This window comes from Kogia breviceps, chromosome 3 (genome assembly GCF_026419965.1).
Source record: "Kogia breviceps isolate mKogBre1 chromosome 3, mKogBre1 haplotype 1, whole genome shotgun sequence".
In the NCBI taxonomy this organism is placed as follows: domain Eukaryota; kingdom Metazoa; phylum Chordata; class Mammalia; order Artiodactyla; family Physeteridae; genus Kogia; species Kogia breviceps.
This window is the reverse complement of record NC_081312.1, coordinates 184,282,915-184,301,351: the sequence shown is the minus strand read 5'-3', so window position 1 is coordinate 184,301,351 and position 18,437 is coordinate 184,282,915. Positions and strand designations below refer to the sequence as shown.

Sequence of the window (18,437 nt, the reverse complement as noted above, 5' to 3'; positions counted from 1 at the left end):
TCAATAATTGGTGCTGGAAAAACCGGACAGCTACCTGTAGAAGTATGAAATTAGAACACTCCCTAACACCACACACAAAAATAAACTCAAAATGGGTTAAAGACCTAAATGTAAGGCCAGACACTATCAAACTCTTAGAGGAAAACATAGGCAGAACACTCTATGACATAAATCACAGCAAGATCCTTGTTGACCCACCTCCTAGAGAAATGGAAATAAAAACAAAAATAAACAAATGGTATCTAATGAAACTTAAAAGCTTTTGCACAGCAAAGGATACCATACATAAGACCAAAAGACAACCCTCAGAATGGGAGAAAATATTTGCAAATGAAGCAACTGACAAAGGATTAATCTCCAAAATTTATAAGCAGCTCAGGCAGCTCAATAACAAAAAAACAAACAACCCAATCCAAAAATGGGCAGAACTAAATAGACATTTCTCCAAAGAAGATATACAGATTGCCAAGAAATACATGAAAGAATGCTCAACATCATTAATCATTAGAGAAATGCAAATCAAAACTACAATGAGATCATCTCACACCGGTCAGAATGGCCATCATCAAAAACTCTAGAAACAATAAATGCTGGAGAGGGTGTGGAGAAAAGGGAACACTCTTGCACTGCTGGTATGAATGTAAATTGATACAGCCACTATGGAGAACAGTATGGAGGTTCCTTAAAAAACTACAAATAGAACTACCATACGACCCCACAATCCCACTACTGGGCATATACCCTGAGAAAACCATAATTCTAAAAGAGTCATGTACCAAAATGTTTATTGCAGCTCTATTTAGGATAGCCAGGACATGGAAGCAACCCAAGTGTCCATCAACAGATGAATGGATAAAGAAGATGTGGCACATATATACAATGGAATATTACTCAGCCATAAAAAGAAATGAAACTGAGTTATTTGTAATGAGGTGGATAGACCTGGAGTCTGTCATACAGAGTGAAGTAAGTCAGAAGGAGAAAAACAAATACCGTATGCTAACACATAAATATGGAATCTAAGAACAAAAAAAATGTCATGAAGAGATTAGTGGTAGGACAGGAATAAAACACAGACCTACTAGAGCATGGACTTGAGGATATGGGGAAGGGGAAGGGTAAGCTGGGACGAAGTGAGAGAGTGGCAGGGACATATATACACTACCAAATGTAAATTAGATAGCTAGCCGGAAGCTGCCGCATAGCACAGGGAGATCACCTCTGTGCTTTGTGACCACCTAGAGGGGTGGGATAGGGAGGGTGGGAGGGAGGGAGACGCAAGAGGGAAGAGATATGGGAACATATGTATATGTATAACTGATTCACTTTGTTGTAAAGGAGAAACTAACACACTATTGTAAAACAGTTATACTCCAATAAAGATGTTTAAAGAAAAAGAAAAAAGGAATTAGAAATGCAAAGCTGTTGTGACCACATAGAGGGGTGGGATAGGGAGGGTGGGAGGGAGGGAGATGCAAGAGGGAAGAGATATGGGGACATATGTATATGTATAACGGATTCACTTTGCTATAGAGCAGAAACTAACCCATCATTGTAAAGCAAATATACTCCAATAAAGACGTTTAAAAAAAAAAAAAGAAATGCAAAGCTGAAAATCAGGAGGCTCCAGAGTGAACTTAAGGACGGGTCTACAGACATTTTAAATAAAAGGTAGCTCACGACATTCAGTGATGAGTGGCCGTGTGCTTTCTAAGTCACACAAGGCGAGAAATCCAGATTTCTCAAAGTGGAAGGATGGCGGGATTCTCTAACACTGATTGCGGGTTGGGGACCAGGGTTCAGAAAAGATGGGTAGAAGAATCAGCTGCACCTTTGACTATATTCACTATCAAGATTAGGAAATTCCCCGAGTATCATAGACAATATGGAAGAACATTTCCAAATATGAAAGTACATTTTGGTGTTTACCTCATATACTCGAATCTCATGAGAATTAAGAAAGACCACCAAAAAGTCAGAAGCATTTACAGTGGGGTTTCTTTTTTTTTTTTTTTTTTTTGGCTGTGCCCCGACAGGCATGGGGGAGCTTAGTTCCCTGACCAGGGATTGAACCCGTGCCTCCCCACCCAAGCCCCAGCAGTAGAAGCATGGGGTCCTCACCACTGGACCGCCAGGGAAGTCCCTACATCGCAGTTTAAGATGGTGGTTTTACTTGAAGAGCCCCCTTCTTGAATTCTGCTTATAGAATGCACTCTTCTGATTGTATAAGCCCAGTTTCCTGCCTTCCAGATTTTTTCCCTTAGGAAACAGTCTCTTTACTCACTTCCAGGACAGTCGCTGGTTTCTGCCAAATCACTAGTCAACCCCCAATGGTCCTGTTCCACATATGCCCTTCAAGATTGTTTATTTTACGTTTCTGCTCCAGGATGCATGTAATCACATGTTTTATTTCTGATCAGATTGGCTTTCTATTGATTTTAAGTCTTAAATATTTCTTTTCTTGGGACTTCCCTGGCAGTCCAGTGGTTAAGACTTCGCCAGGGGGTGAGGGTTCGTTCCTTGGCTGGGGAGCTAAGATCCCACATGCTTCGTGGCCAAACAACCAAACCATAAAACAGAAGCAATACTGTAACAAATTCAATAAAGACTTCTTTTAAAAAATGGGTGATTTTAAAAATATGTATTTCTTTTATTAATTTATGCCATTTTAATTTGCCTTATTCCCGCCCATGAGACAGGAAAATCATTATGACTTTTATCTTAAGACATGTAAGTTGCAGGGGATTCCCTGGTGGTCCAGTGGTTAGGACTTGGCAATTTCACAGCCGGAGCCCAGGTTCAATCCCTGGTCGGGAACTAAAATCTCCAAGCCCCATGGCACAGCCAAAAAAAACCCAAAAAAGACACATAAGTTGTAGACAATCTAATAGAAGGTGACCTTAAAAAACTGGTTTATCTTGCAGAGAACAGAACTTAAGAGGCAAAAAAAAAATGTGAAATTTCCCAGGTTCAACTCAGACTCTAGGGGATGAAACGTGATGATTGAGTTAACCATTAATGTCAGCAAGGACCTCTTCAGGAAAAATATATTGCAATTTTAGAGACTCAATACTATAATAATCTTTCTCATTTCACCAGCACGATAGCGCTTTGGCAACTTAAAGATAGGGTTGGTTCATTAAGCCAAAGAGCTCTTCAATTTAATGACAAATTCAGTTCAAATATTTTCTAATGTATAAACAAAATGGCTGGCTGTTTAACAGAACTTTTCATGTTACAGCTGGAAGTATAGGCTTTTTTTTTTTTTTTTTTTCGGTGCGTGGGCCTCTCACTGTTGCGGCCTCTCCCGCTGCCGGAGCACAGGCTCCGGACGCGCAGGCTCAGCGGCCACGGCTCACGGGCCCAGCCGCTCCGCGGCACGTGGGATCTTCCCGGACCGGGGCACGAACCCGCGTCCCCTGCATCGGCAGCCGGACTCTCAACCACTGTGCCACCGGGGAAGCAGAAGCCCCCGATATAGGCATCTTTTATAGACGCAAAGCTGGAGCAGGATGAAATGACAAGCACTTTCTGACAATTATAAAGGTTTCCATCATTCCACTTAATTTCAGTTAAAAGAATGTCAATATTCTCTGAATCTCAAATTATGTTTCTTCTGCCTACCACTTACGTTCTTGGATTGCATAGAATACTTCCCTACTCTTTTATACTTTTGTCTATATTCTTCTTCTCTTCTCCCCATCGATCCTTCCATTTTGCCTTTTCTCTGTTTTGCATTTTTAGTGTTTGGAAAAACAAAATAGAAAAACCACAAAGCTTACCATTTCCACCAAGGATAAATATAAGAACATCCCAGCAGTAATTGTTAAGATCCAGTTTTGAATACATGGTTCCGTGGATACTGAGAGGCCAATATACAGTCCTATGAAGGCAGTTAAAGCACTTATAAAATTCATCAGGATGGCAATCTTAATAGGAAGTCCAGAGCTTAAAAGCACAGCAAAGTCTCCTGAAATTTAAGGGAAAAGAAAACAGAATTATCATTTAACTGGTGATGCCTTTGTTCAACTCATGTGCTATTAGTTTGTTTCAAATTTCAGCAACTGGGGCCAATTTTGTAAGTAAAATTGAATGATCAGTTAATAAGACACTTTCCTATATTTCTCTAGGATTTATAGCCTAACTCATTATACTTTAGGAAGTTACATTTCAAGAGTTCTGTTCCTTTCACTGCTCTGGAAGATAGTATATACAGAGAGAACTGTGACATACTCTTTACTTCCTAATGTCCTGTGACATATTCAACTTAGACAAATGCAAAATAAAGTACTTGCTGCCCTGGGATTCCGAAAGCTTTTTACCTGGAAACTTGCCAGGCAAAATCCCAAGGTAGTAAACATTATACGGGCTTTTCTTTTTTTACTTAGGCAGGAACTGCTATGGAGAAAGAGAAAATGACTTAAGGAGATTTTTAAATCATGGCAAAAGTTGGTTAGGAAAACAAATTTTTCCTTTAGAAAATGTTTTACTGCCTTAATGATTATAGAAAAAAGACCTTATTCCCTCTACACTTTTCCTCCAAAAGTAGAATGATCTTGTAATCTGAGAGGCTCTATTTCTTAGTTTTGGGATTGAGAAGAGGCTGACGTTCAATAAAGAGACATAATGGAAAATAATGTCTATAAGTGTATAACTGAGTCAGTTTGCTATGCAGCAGAAATTGACACAACATTGCAAATCAACTTCAATAAAAAAGTTAAAAAAAGAGACAGCATGGGGACTCAGTTTCCTACTTCTATTGTGTAATTAATCCTATGAACAGGTCTTCAGACATTTTTGCTGGCCTGTCACAGACCATCACCCACCTCTGTTGGGTTTTATTATAGTAGCTAAAATAGGACCATACAATATGGCCCCCAGGCCAGGTATGTCTTAATGGATTCAGGAAGGACCCTGGATAAACTCCTCGGAATGTGTCAGTGATGATCACTGACAGGACTTTGGGCAATAGACACAGAACCCAAGAGGTCAGGGGTGGCCCAAATGGGCAATGTAAATGTGGAAGTGAGATAAGAAAGAGTGGCTGCCAAGAGCCCTCTCTCTAGGGCACGCATGTGCCTGGGACCAGCCTCTCCTCTTTCTGGACCTGTTTCAGAAATGTCTATTCCGTCTCCTCTTGGTTCCTGGGAGGCAGGATTTGAATTACATGGGTTATTAAGATTATCCAGAAAAAGTGTCTTACGTGAATCTGACGCCATACGCCTGTCATTTCAATGTTACACTTGGCTTTAGACATTTTGTGTAAATCAGGTTGATGAAACCATGGTTTGGCTTTAATTTAAATGTTATTTTATCTCATTGGCCTGTTTGCTGACATAATGGATCAAAAGTTCTCCTATTAATGTTTTTCCCATATTTAATATGCAGATTTTAAAGGTTTTGCTGAAGTTCTTTTTTAAAAAATTTAAAGAATCTTTTCATTATACCCGTATTTTTATTTATTTTTTAAACTTAATTTTTATTGTGTATTGAGGTATAGTTGATTCAGAATGCTGTGTTAGTTTCAGCTGTACAGCAAAGTGGTTCAGTTACACATAGACATACATCCATTGTTTTTTAGATTCTTTTCCCATATAGGTTATTACAGACTATTGAGCAGAGTTCCCTGTGCTAAACAGTAGGTCCTTGTAGATTATCTATTTGATATATAGTAGTGTGTATATCTTAATCCCAACCTCCTAATTTATCCCTTCCCCCCACCTTTAATGACTGTTTCCCATATAGAATTCTCCAGAATCCAAAAAGAGTCACTTCTGGATCCAGGAAATATCATAAAGGGGTCTAACTGAATTCTGCCTTGAGGTACAGGAATTTTTTTCTAGTTCTTAGCTTTCGATGGTTTAAATAAATTCTGAACAGAAAGTATTCATTCACCTTTCAATCATGTGTTGGAAAAAGAAGCCTAGTAAACCATGGCTAGAAATATATTATGGTTTTCTCAGCAAGCAGGAAGAGTGATTCTACTGTCAGACTTACCCATTTCGTGGGGAATTTCATGACACAAGATGGCAATGGTTGTGGTCACTCCGGACTCGGTTGAAGATGAGAAGGCTGCTCCTATGGCCAGGCCATCTGCAAAATTATGCAGGCTGTCCCCAACCAGGATCATTACTGCTAACAAGCTCACGGTTTTGCCTAAAGAACCAAAACAAAGGTGTAAGAAGCATTAACAGAGCACTACACAGTACATGGAGTCCTTCAGTTACGACCAACTTTCCCCTCCAGCCTCGACATTCTTAAATTGCACCAGATTAAGTAACTCCACTCTGTCTGAGCTTTCACAATAGGTCAGGACCGGAGATGTGAACACGGCAGCCGATGTGGCACGCTTGCATTTACGGTCACCATTTTTCTAATGGGTCTGACTAATTATAAGTCAGGGCATTCGCTCTTCTATCCCCCTGTTCGGCTGTGCCAAAAGAAGATTAAAAAAAACACACTGTTATAACTTCCCAAAATACATTCGATGACCTTTCCACACAATGTCTTTTGTGTAGCAGTGTTCAATAATTTAAGACCCTCGGGGCAGAATGCCATTAAAACGGAGTGTATTTTCTGAAACTGTCCCCTGAGTCAGACTGGCCCTCGTGTCAGTCTCCTGGAGTCAGCCGTCAACCTCCTGACACTTTGTGATAGCTCCCCTTTCTGGCTGGTGCTACCACCCTCCCCTACCGCCTCCTTCACTCCCCCAATGGGACCACGGCAGAACCGCTCCCATCCCAAAGTTAGCTCTGGAACATTTACTGGATGTTCTGTCTTTCTGACTAGACCAACTAGGTGTTGAATAAAATAAAGAGAAGCTGTCTTCATGCGATTCTATTACATTATATACATTATCTGATTAGTAGACAGCCAATGAAATAAACTGGACCATACTGGGTTTAATTAATGAAATAATTAGATCACAGTTGGGTTCAGGTTTTTGACGGACACAATTTCTGTTTTCAAAAACCTAAAACTGTGTATTAGTATTATGGGTTGGAACCATTAACAAATACAAAAAGTATTCCAGGGATAACACATATTCTGACAGTGAACTACCTAGGTATACCATTTGATAAGAATCAACTGCTGTGGGACCTCCCTGGTGGCGCAGTGGTTGAGAATCTGCCTGCCAGTGCAGGGGACACGGGTTCGAGCCCTGGTCTGGGAAGACCCCACGTGCCGCGGAGCAGCTGGGCCCGTGAGCCACAACTACTGAGCCTGGGCATCCAGAGCCTGTGCTCCGCAACAAGAGGGGCCGCGATAGTGAGAGGCCCGCGCACCGCGATGAAGAGTGCCCCCCGCTCGCCGCAACTAGAGAAAGCCCACGCACAGAAATGAAGACCCAACACAGCCACAAATAAATAATTAATTTTTTAAAAAAATCAATTGCTGTAGTCTAATTACTCAGTTGATGTATACTGTGTGACAGGTGTTAGGAGTTGCTATTGTTACTATTAGAACTGCCCACAATATTCTAATAACTGGACACTCAATAAAAATTGGAAGAGCTTACCTTCTGGTTTCTGTTTCCTGGTCTAAGACTGTGGAGGGACTGTATTGTAATCTGGTTTACTGGGGGGATATGATTTGACTTATTTCATAGCCCACCCTGTGAAATAAGGAACTTCAGTAAACAGCAGATCTAGCCTAGACTATCAGCCAGGAGATAAGTCTATTGCCTGTGTTGGGAAGACATGCCATGCATTTTACATCTCAAAATCATGCTTTATTTAGAACCATCACGGTGAGACTCAGTTCTATCATTCTGGTGGTTTCCTAATTCATTTCATTCTTTAACAAAAATGAGAAGATTTTAAGCAACAGTCATACAAATACAGAATAAATATCAAAGTATTGAATTTAGAGAGTTCTTATTGGCATTGCCCGGAAGCTCTCTGAGCCTAAAGATGCAAACAGGTCACTCAGCTGTTCCTGCGAATTTTCAGAAGTAAAGCTCTTCTTTGTGGAAATCAAATCAAATAATTTAAAGTAATCCATGTGACGTTGCAGCATACAAATAAATTGTGATTTCCAATCCATGCCTGTGTGTATGCCTACATACAGTTTTGATATTTACAGCATATATCTGGATGGAAAACCTTTACCCAATTCATACTTTGCCAAGAAACACTGCAGCCTATTTTCGTTGCCTATTATTTTGTTATCTCTGATGATGGGTTTCTAAATGTCAGATCATGGCCATGTAACAAGCCACAAGGCAAACATACGTATTTGCATATAACCAACAAGGAGCGCATTGTGCATGTTGTTTAAGACAATTGAAACGTTACTCAGTGGAAGATAAGACAAGCGTTCACTGGCTAATCAATGTGCTCAATACAGAACTATCAATAATATTTTACCCTTCCTTCGGTACATGGAAGTCATTTTGAGTTCCACATTTCTGACTTAGCAGAGGTTTTCCATGGTAAAATACCCAGGCTGGATCTTGTGTCATGCTGCTTTTTGTTTATTTAAATCAGACTGTGGATAGGACTTTCACATCCTGAGTTCCACCAATGAGGTAATATGAAACAAGTAATCAAATATTAGAAGCTAATTCAATATGTCCCTGGCAAAAAGGGCAGTTGCATAATTGAATTTGGATTTGTTCACTAATCATTCTGTATGCAAGATGGGTATCTGAAGTAGAAAGATCTGAGGTCTACAAAATATTTGAATAAGACCATCGTTATTACTTCCACTTCCATTACTACAACCACTCTCTGCTCCTAAGTTGACTAGGTGTAGCCTTTCCACTTCCTTTCTTCTAAAAACAAATACAAAGAAATGTCTCTGCTATACCTTCTAGGTGCCAGGCATTCTAAAATTTCTCCTGGAACTAAAGATTTAGAAGGAAAAATATCACTCCCAATGTCCTGAAAAAAGTATTGGACAGACTACGTAATTACACATTTTGAATCATATAAATAAATTACAGGCGTGAAAACATCAAACACATTCAGAACGGTGATTGTTACCACTTTGTTTGTTCTTATTAGCATTTATATCCTCAACCACATTGCAATCTAGGGATAAAGCCATTCCTAATTTTATTCCTCAGTGCAATCACAGTGCCTAAAACATCCTCAAACATTTTTTAAAATTCATTTATTTTATTTATTTATTATTTTTGGCTGTGTTGGGTCTTCATTGCTGTGCGTGGGCTTTCTCTAGTTGCGGCGAGCGGGGGCTACTCTTCATTGCGGTGCACGGGCTTCTCATTGCGGTGGCTTCTCTTGTTGTGGAGCACCGGCTCTGGGTGCATGGGCTTCAGTAGTCGTGGTTCGCGGGCTCTAGAGCGCAGGCTCAGTAGTTGTGGCTCACGGGCCTAGTTGCTCCGCGGCATGTGGGATCTTTCCGGACCAGGGCTCAAACCCGTGTCCCCTGCATTGGCAGGCGGGTCCACCTAAGAAGCCCAAACATTTCTTGAATGAATGAAAGAATGTGAAAAAATACAGGGATGCATGCCTGAATGAATGATCACAAGGAAATTGTTGCTGCATTAGCATTTCTTGTTCCTCAGTGCTAGAGTTTAGTAGCTATCTAGTCCTGGGCAGTGACTTACCCTCTCTAATGACTGGTCTCTTCGTTTGTGTAATTTGAATATTAATTATTCTTACTTCAGTAAAGTGTAAGAGGATTAAGTGAGATAATCCATGTCATGTGTTTAGCATTATGCCTGGAATATAATAAGTATTCAATAAATACCTCTTTTTCTTCTCAGGTAACTAACTTATTATGATAGAATGGGCATAACTAGTCATGACTGCTTAACATTAAACTATTGAGAAGTGTGTTTACAAAAGAGTGATATCAGTGAGGAAAATGGGGCAAGGATTCAGGAGCAACTGATGGAAACCAACACAGACCTTTAAAAAAGAAAAGTTCTAAGAGTTATTCAGAAGCATGAGCAAAAGGGAATAAAGTCCTAACCAAAACTGGTTAATCAAATTCAGGAATAGGGAAAAGCATAGAAAGAAGAAGACCAGGTGCAAATTATACAAACAAATGAGTTATAGCATAAGATGTGAATAATGAGATAGCACTGATTTGAACTCCACCATGTTAATGACAATATCATAAATGAGATAGACGTTTGTGATGAATTATCAGTAAACTGTGATAGAAGACAAAAAAACCAGTGCTGTCTCCAGACTTCACGGGAAGTAAAAGGCTCAAATCATCATGTAAGCAGGATTTTAAACGAGCCTTGATAACCACGTAAGTATTGACAATAATCTAAGTTTCCAGAGGATCAGTTTTAAGCCATTGGGGAAAACATTTTTAAAGAATGAAGTAACACTGATATTAATGTGTAGTAGGTTTCAAAGACTGATAGGAATGAGCCCTTATTAAAAATTCATTGCAAAATTTTTAATAATGGAATACATACCCAATGTGAAATGTCCATGGTTTTCACATATTTCTTTCAAAACGGATATAACCTCTTCCTATGGTACTTTCTATATTGAATGTTTGGATTTTTTAACTTGGTACTCACATTTTCTGTTGGGGGTGTTCAGACTGCCTATAGGAATTTCAGCTGCCTGTGCATCTTCTGGGCCTTTCTATTTTAAATTTAAAAATAAAATATGAATGATAAGCAATAGTCATCATTTTATCAAAAAATGAAACATGAAGAGTTATGTTGCTTAATTATCAAACGACATTTTGCTCCTCTGGAGTATATTAGAACTTTTCAATTTCATAGACAAACACAGAAGGCAGAGCCAAGAGTCTGCAAACATGTTTTTCCCACCATCTACATGTAGCTGAAAATAGCACTCTTACGCAGCTCAGAGCCTTCCATAGAGAGCTAGAGGCTACTAAGAGAGTCTGTAATTCATTATTAAATTATGGAAGCCTTTATGAAACCCAAAAGCCATAGAAAAAAAAAATGATTCTTGATTCTTGACCTCAGTTGGCCCTGCTCCTGTACAGTAGACTGTGGATCTAGAACTCTCTTCTGATCTTTAAGTAGATTGTGGAGAAGAAACCATTGCAAACCTAACACTTCATTTCATTCATTGTAGCATAAGATGCTGTTTCTGTTGCATTTCCAGTCGGGAAAAAACAAAAACAAAAACTTGCTGACTAAGAAACGAGATCAACAAACTTACAAAAGAATACAATTTTTAAAAGATTTTTCATCCTTTCACATGATACGAAGGTGAGATTTTGGAATTGACTTCTACAAGTTGAGATGATATGATTTTATTTTAGAGACTGACTCATGGTTCAATTTCAGGAAAGACACTTTCCCTCCCTAGGCCTAAGATTCTTGTTCTATTGTGTGAAAAGAATACTTCTTATCTGTCTATGGAACATGTCCTTTTAGAAGCATATTCCTATCACCCAAAATTGTGGAAACTTTGAGACAAATTTAATGTGAGACATAAGCATCTTTTTAAAAATGTAAACAGAAAGTAAACTTAACATTCACATGTTAGAATAACAGCAGTTATTCAAAAGATGTAACGATAGGCTATTTTTGGAGAAGGATGGCTGAGAAGGTAGGATCTGAAGGATACAGGATTAGAAGAGGTAGACAGACCTCTTGCCTGAAATTGGTGGATCTAGAAACAAAAGAAAAATGTGGGGTTTTTAAAAATTACGTTATATCAAAAGCCTGATTAAGATCAAAAGACTATTAAAAGACAGGAGTTCAGATATTTATTCCAGGATTTTTTTTTCCCAAAAAGCTATATATTATTGTCACAGTATGTAAAGGAATTTAGAGGCAAATATCTAAAACTCCTTTGATGACTGGAAATATTTGTGAGTTCCTCTTCCTTAAAAAATTTCCTTAAAAAACAGGAAATTCAAAATGTACATCTCAGAAATAACTAAAAAAAAAAAAAACAGGAAATTGGACCCATCAAACAATCCTAAAAGTTCACATTATTTTTATTTCTCTTTAAGTTGATCTCGCAACTTAAATAACAAAAGAAATGGTGAGTATATTATTAGTGAACTAGAATAGTCAAATCGTTCTAAACTCATCGAATTAACATCCGAGATGGGCTTATATCTTGGGGCTCTGGACCCTTCATTCACACAGAAGAAATGAGGTCAGCACTAAAGTGATTTAAAAACTACTCTCAGCCTGAAGTTATCTTCTTTCAAACCACATGTGACGTATCTAAACAATAAACACAATAAGGCTTTTGTAAAGAAATATTTTTTGTTCACATCCCTGAGTTAGCTCTAGCTCTGCAATCTACTGCCAGACTCGTATTTTGCCAGGTTAATATGTCAGGAATAGCTTACTTCTCTCTACTCAGGAATCTACTCTTGAACTGTAACCCCCTCCCCCAAGGCCATGGTTATAGGAGGCACATTTTCTAACTATGTTATATATTTTCATATTTTTCCAATCCCTTTATTTATGACTTTAAGAATTAAAATGGGAATATTGTTTTGAACCTGATTGGAGGTTGTGTTTTGAGAATTCACACGGAAGATTTTTGTTGTGGAAAACTCAGTGTAACAGAAGGAACTTACTATGAGACATCTCCTTGGACAGAATCACTTCTCTCCTACATTACAAAATGAACCCTCCACTCTTAGGTCCTCTAATTCCTTGCTCAACATTTATTTGGCCTCACCTAGTCATGACTAAGGATTTCTCAGACTGGAGAAACCTCAAGGTTGGCTGGTTTATGAAAACTTGTAAACAGAGTGATTAAGGATATGTTTATTATGTCAATCTGATCCACATGTGTTTCAAAGAGGTGCAGAGAGCACTGACTTGAATCTGTGGAAAATGCATTTTACCCCTGAAAACAGCTTTCAGGTGTTTGGCAAAGTTTTCCAAATAGGATTTATCATGATCAAGAATAGGCAAATCAGGAGTGGATTCTATTAATACTTATCTAGCCTACCGATTCTCATCTATTTATCAAGGAATAAAGGAAAGAAGGTAATCAAATCAGTAGAATACCTCAGGTCAGTAACCTACCAACTGGATAGTTGAAGCAGATTTGCCTCTGTCTGACTGGTCACTTAATTCAGTGTTGAATGCAAGATGGCGGGAATGTCCCATATGCCCATTAACCAGTGACATGCCCTGCTGGATGAGGATGGTTTAAAATTAGTGCTGAAGCCAGAAGAACACAGGTGTAGCCTTTGTCAATTCCACAGTTCTATTTAACATTTTGCTTACTGGCCAAAGGGGTGGGTGACACCAAAAGGGTACTGGGAGAATTTCATGAGGATAAATACTTGCTAAAATGAATGTTTTAGGGCATAGGACTGCCCTAAAACATCATGCATAGTCTAAATGCTTTAAGAATGCAACCGCAAATTTGGGGTTAGCAGATGCAAACTAATATATATAGTATGGATAAACAACAAGGTCCTACTGTATAGCACAGGGAACTCTATTCAATATCCTGTGATAAACCATAATGGAAAAGAATATAAAAAAGAATACATGTATGTATAACTGAGTTACTTTGCTGTACAGCAGAAATTAATACAACATTGTAAATCAATTATTCTTCAATTAAAAAAAAGAATGCAACCTCAAAAATTCTAGTCATGATTTACAAAAGCATGAACGGTAGTAATTTTATATTGTCTTTTTATTTACTGCAAAATTAAATTGTGAGTTCTTTCTGATGTTGATACCAAAAGAATGATCATCGAAACTGTACTGTACCCTATAACTACTAAATGAATATCTCCAGAAAGATATTCACCAATTAAAGTACTTGTAGCTTCTAAAATATTCACATTCCTTTTCTTTTACACAATATCATGAATCTTAAAATTACATTCTTAAAACTCATTTTAAGTTCCCTGACAAGTCCAAGGACCACCTGAAAAAAACATGATTTTTGAATGTTCAGAATTTATTTCACTCATTTCCATCTGGTTACATTTCTAATTATTATGCATAAGTTGATATGTTGGCTTTCTGAATTAGTTTTTCCAGTCCATGAACGCTAGTCTATTGTGTATAAATGGGGATCTTATTATTGCTTTTAATGCTTAGTTAGATTAGAACTCCTTTTGTGGAGGTTAAGTTCCTAAATTTTTAGAGAAAGTGGGATTCCTAAGTTTTTAAGAAAGTGTTGGGATTGAAACTGTCATGTCTGGGCTTCCCTGGTGGCGCAGTGGTTGAGAATCCGCCTACCGATGCAGGGGACACGGTTCGTGCCCCCGTGTGGGAAGATCCCATATGCCGTGGAGCGGCTGGGCCCGTGAGCCATGGCTGCTGAGCCTGCACGTCCGGAGCCTGTGCTCCACAACGGGAGAGGCCACAGCAGTGAGAGGCCCTTGTACCGACAAAAAAAAAAAAAAAAAAAAAAGGGAAACTGTCATTCCTAATTCCTGAATTACTATAGTACCCTAGCTTGGGCTCCAGGCCAGAGAACGACCCTGATTCATTAAAACAGAAAAAATTTCTACAGAATTTTGTTTAAAATCTATTTATTGTGAAAAGTTTCAAATATACAAAAAAGCTAAAAGAACTGTGATGTCAACACTCAGATATTCACTCCCTAGATCCTACCATTGACATTTTATTACACCTATTTTATCACCCATCTATCTATCTACCATCCTTCTATCCATCCATAAACCACCTTATTTTTGATGCACGAAGTAGAATTTTTGAATAAATTTAGGGAGGATAATAAATAAGTGCTGATATTTTAAAAGATAGTAGTCTTTTAAAAGACTTTTAAAAGATAGTAAACCAAAATGTTTATTTCAGGTCTATTTACAATAGCCAGAACATGGAAGCAACCTAAGTGTCCATCAACAGATGAATGGATAAAGAAGATGTGGCACATATATGCAATGGAATATTACTCAGCCATGAAAAGAAATTGAGTTATTTGTAGTGAGGTGGATGGACCTAGAGTCTGTCCTACAGAGTGAAGTAAGTCAGAAAGAGAAAAACAAATACCATATGCTAACACATATATATGGAATCTAAAAAAAAAAATTGGTTCTGATGAACCTAGAGGCAGGACAGGAATAAAGATGCAGATGTAGAGAATGGACTTGAGGACACGGGGAGGGGGAAGGGTAAGCTGTGAGAGAGTGGCATGGACATATATACACGACCAAATGTAAAATAGAGAGCTAGTAGGAAGCAGCCTCATAGCACAGGGAGATCAGCTCGGTGCTTTGTGACCACCTAGAGGGGTGGGATAGGGAGGGTGGGAGGGAGGGAGATGCAGAGAGAAGAGATATGGGAACATATGTATATGTATAACTGATTCACTTTGTTATACAGCAGAAACTAACACACCATTGTAAAGCAATTATACTCCAATAAAGATGTTAAAAAGAAATACCAATAGCATCAGTTACTCAAGGAAAATGACTATAACATATATTGCTTCTGCTTATACCTACAATACCGAATTAATAGAAATTAATAAAGACTTGTTTTCTGACTAAAAAAAAAAAAGATAGTAGTGTTTGCTTGTTTAAAAGTTTGTTTAAAAGTCTTTTAAAAGCTAGTAGTGTTTGCCCTGAGTACAAGCATTTCATAGTATGTGAACGGGAAGAAAGTCAGGGAATAAGTAGAAAACATGAAGACTGCAGAATCCCTGGACTTTGTAGGGAAACTTTATTTTAGTGTCCTGGAGTTTGTTTGTTTTTACAAGCATTTATGTTTTTAACTATTCCACAAAACTGTTCATCTATTTTCTTATAGGGTAATATATATGAGCAAAAAGAAACAAAATCTAAAAATATGCCACACTGCATTTTACATTTCATCATATATGTAGAAATTGATCAAATGCAGGCACAATGAAAGCAATTATTCAAGCTGAAAAAAAGATTTGCTGGAATTCCCACTCCCGAGCTTCTTGTTGGCATAATTTTAAATGTCCTAAAGATAGAAAACGATACATAATTTTCAAAGTTTTTGTTTGCGTGTTAATTTGTTTTGGGTTAAGAAAGATACCCAAAACGCAGATTGGTAGCTAGGCCTTTAAACCCCTTCATTCTCAGACATGAAATATTCTCCTGTTTCTAAACTAGCCAAGGAGGTCAAATAGGGGGCTGTAATAAGTATAGTAATGACCCAGCAACAGATGTTTGAAAAATTAATAATCATGCTTATAAGGAAGCTCTCAGTCAGAATGATCTGTGTGTCCTCGAAATCAGAGTCCCATCCCTAAACAGACAACCTCATGAAGATGTTAATTACTTTTGAACAAGTATTTCTGAAATAAAAGACAAATATCATGAGGCCCTAACATAAAAGATAAATAAAATTTAAAATATACCTCGGCACTCGGTGACACAAGAAGAATAAAACATTTTTCTATTAAGAAAAATCCATGGATGCCTCCAATTAATCCCAACAGTTTCCAAATATGGCCCTTGTTTTCATGGAAATGTCCAACCTCTGAGGCTTCCTGCTTATGTAAACCAAGAACCTAAAAAGAAAAGAAACGGAAAGAAATAACTTTTTTTTTTTTTTTTTTTTTTGTGGTACGCGGGCCTCTCACTGTTGTGGCCTCTCCCGTTGCGGAGCACAGGCTCCGGACGCGCAGGCCTAGCGGCCATGGCTCACGGGCTTAGTTGCTCCGCGGCACGTGGGATCTTCCCGGACCAGGGCACGAACCCGTGTCTCCTGCATCGGCAGGCGGATTCTCAACCACTGCGCCACCAGGGAAGCCCAGAAATAACTTTTGATGACTTAAATATTATTTAGTCGGTCCACTGTTGAAAATATATTCAATTTCCAATCTGGGGAACCCCATGACAACACCCGAATTCATTCAAAGCCCAGTTTGCTTTTAGATGTATGAATACTTCCACTATATGATTTAATCAGGGCCAAATAAGATGTGAAAAAAGAAAGGAGAGCTTTGAAAAGCCGCTGCTAATGAGTAGACTAAAGCCTAAGCTTATTTCAGCAAGTGGTCTAAACCTTCATACATTCTCGGTCCCTTAGCTGAATTTTTTTTCCAGTTCAATCCATCCCAATTTGCACAGCAATGCTTTACAACAAATCAGTGTTTTTTATATCCACAACAAATATAAAGATATATTTCATCCAGGGTTTATTCTCCCCATGCCCCATAGCCATTAAAGAAAACTTTTAATAAATGTTCAAATAAGTAAGAAAGCCACGTGAAGGGCTTTTTCCTTCGAGCGCATCCTGTATGCCCAGCAATGCCGCCAGCTCTCTGGGACACAGGAGGACGCTGGCAAAGCATGAGGAACTTTCCTCCAGTTGACTCATATGCCACTGGTGGTCTCATCCCTTCGCCGACCTCATGATTTCTTGTGAGCTAGTAAATCGTCACGTATCATATTCCCTCCCCAGGAGAAGACAGTTTGGGAAACAGCTCAGTGGTTTCCATATTTAGGATATTCCTAACCATTAAATTTAGAAAAGAAAAAAATTATATGTGTATATGTTCATATAAATAGTGTACAGGTATTTATGTACGTATGCATACACATATTGATACATATGTATACATGTGTGAGTATATGTATGGATCTCCATATACACATTGAGTGTATGGACATAACTAAAGACATATACACATTAGTCCACTTTTCTTTTGGTAAAGACTTAAAACGACAGGCACCTAATATTTGGAATTACCATTATGTCACAAAACAGAGGATGTTGTCATGTCAGAAAACAGAGGAAAACCTCACAATTTCAGAATAAAATGTACATCTTCAAGTTGAATCAAGGCAGCTAGTTACAAGAGGAAATCGTGGGCTTCCCTGGTGGCGCAGTGGTTGAGAGTCCTCCTGCCGATGCAGGGGACGCGGGTTCGTGCCCCGGTCCGGGAGGATCCCACGTGCCGCGGAGCGGCTGGGCCCGTGAGCCGTGGCCGCCGAGCCTGCGCGTCCGGAGCCTGTGCTCCGCAACGGGAGAGGCCACAGCGGTGAGAGGCCCGCGTACCGGAAAAATAAATAAATAAAAGAGGAAATCGTGACAGTGGGATTTTTTTCTCATTTCTGTGCAGACCTTTAAACACTTGCCTTGGATCACACTCAGGAACCACTGATTTTTCTAGCCTTCCACCACACCTGTACGGCATCTATCTTCCTCTTCCCAGTAACTTATGTCCTCCTCTCTTTCCTCAAGTAAAGCAACTGCCTTCTAAGCGAAACCCAGCTAAGTTCCCCTCTGTAATATGTCTCTGTAGGGCCAGCGGACACTCCCCCTCCCCCCAACATCTACCCCTGCTGCCTTGGGCTGTGTGCTCTCCCACTCGGGGAGACCCAGGCAGCCTTAAGACCCTGTGGTTATTTCCCAGGATCCTGGGCAATGAACAGCTCTGCACCCACTACAGTGACCTAGAAACAAGCTTCGGCCACCGCCTCAAGCCAGTAAGCCCTGAAAGATTTCCTGAAAATTAATTATAAGGGAAATTAAAACTAATAATGGTTTCTTTCATTTCTCCAGCGCTCACTTTGCAATTTTC

At 38.9% G+C, this 18,437-nt stretch overlaps 1 protein-coding gene across 2 annotated transcripts in view; it reads right to left on the bottom strand.

Moving 5' to 3' along the window:
* Positions 1 to 18,437, bottom strand: part of SLC39A12 (solute carrier family 39 member 12) — a 72,775-nt gene that overhangs the window by 23,907 nt on the left and 30,431 nt on the right. Inside the window, exons 8-12 of one of the 2 annotated variants that reach the window (XM_059058329.2) lie at positions 16,266 to 16,418; positions 12,971 to 13,081; positions 10,511 to 10,577; positions 5,998 to 6,156; positions 3,783 to 3,970 (exon numbers count right to left, since the gene is read on the bottom strand). In XM_059058329.2, the coding sequence (XP_058914312.1) occupies positions 3,783 to 3,970; positions 5,998 to 6,156; positions 10,511 to 10,577; positions 12,971 to 13,081; positions 16,266 to 16,418 (678 nt within the window). The remainder of the gene's footprint in view (positions 1 to 3,782; positions 3,971 to 5,997; positions 6,157 to 10,510; positions 10,578 to 12,970; positions 13,082 to 16,265; positions 16,419 to 18,437) is intronic. The other variant, XM_059058331.2, reaches the window with a different exon arrangement.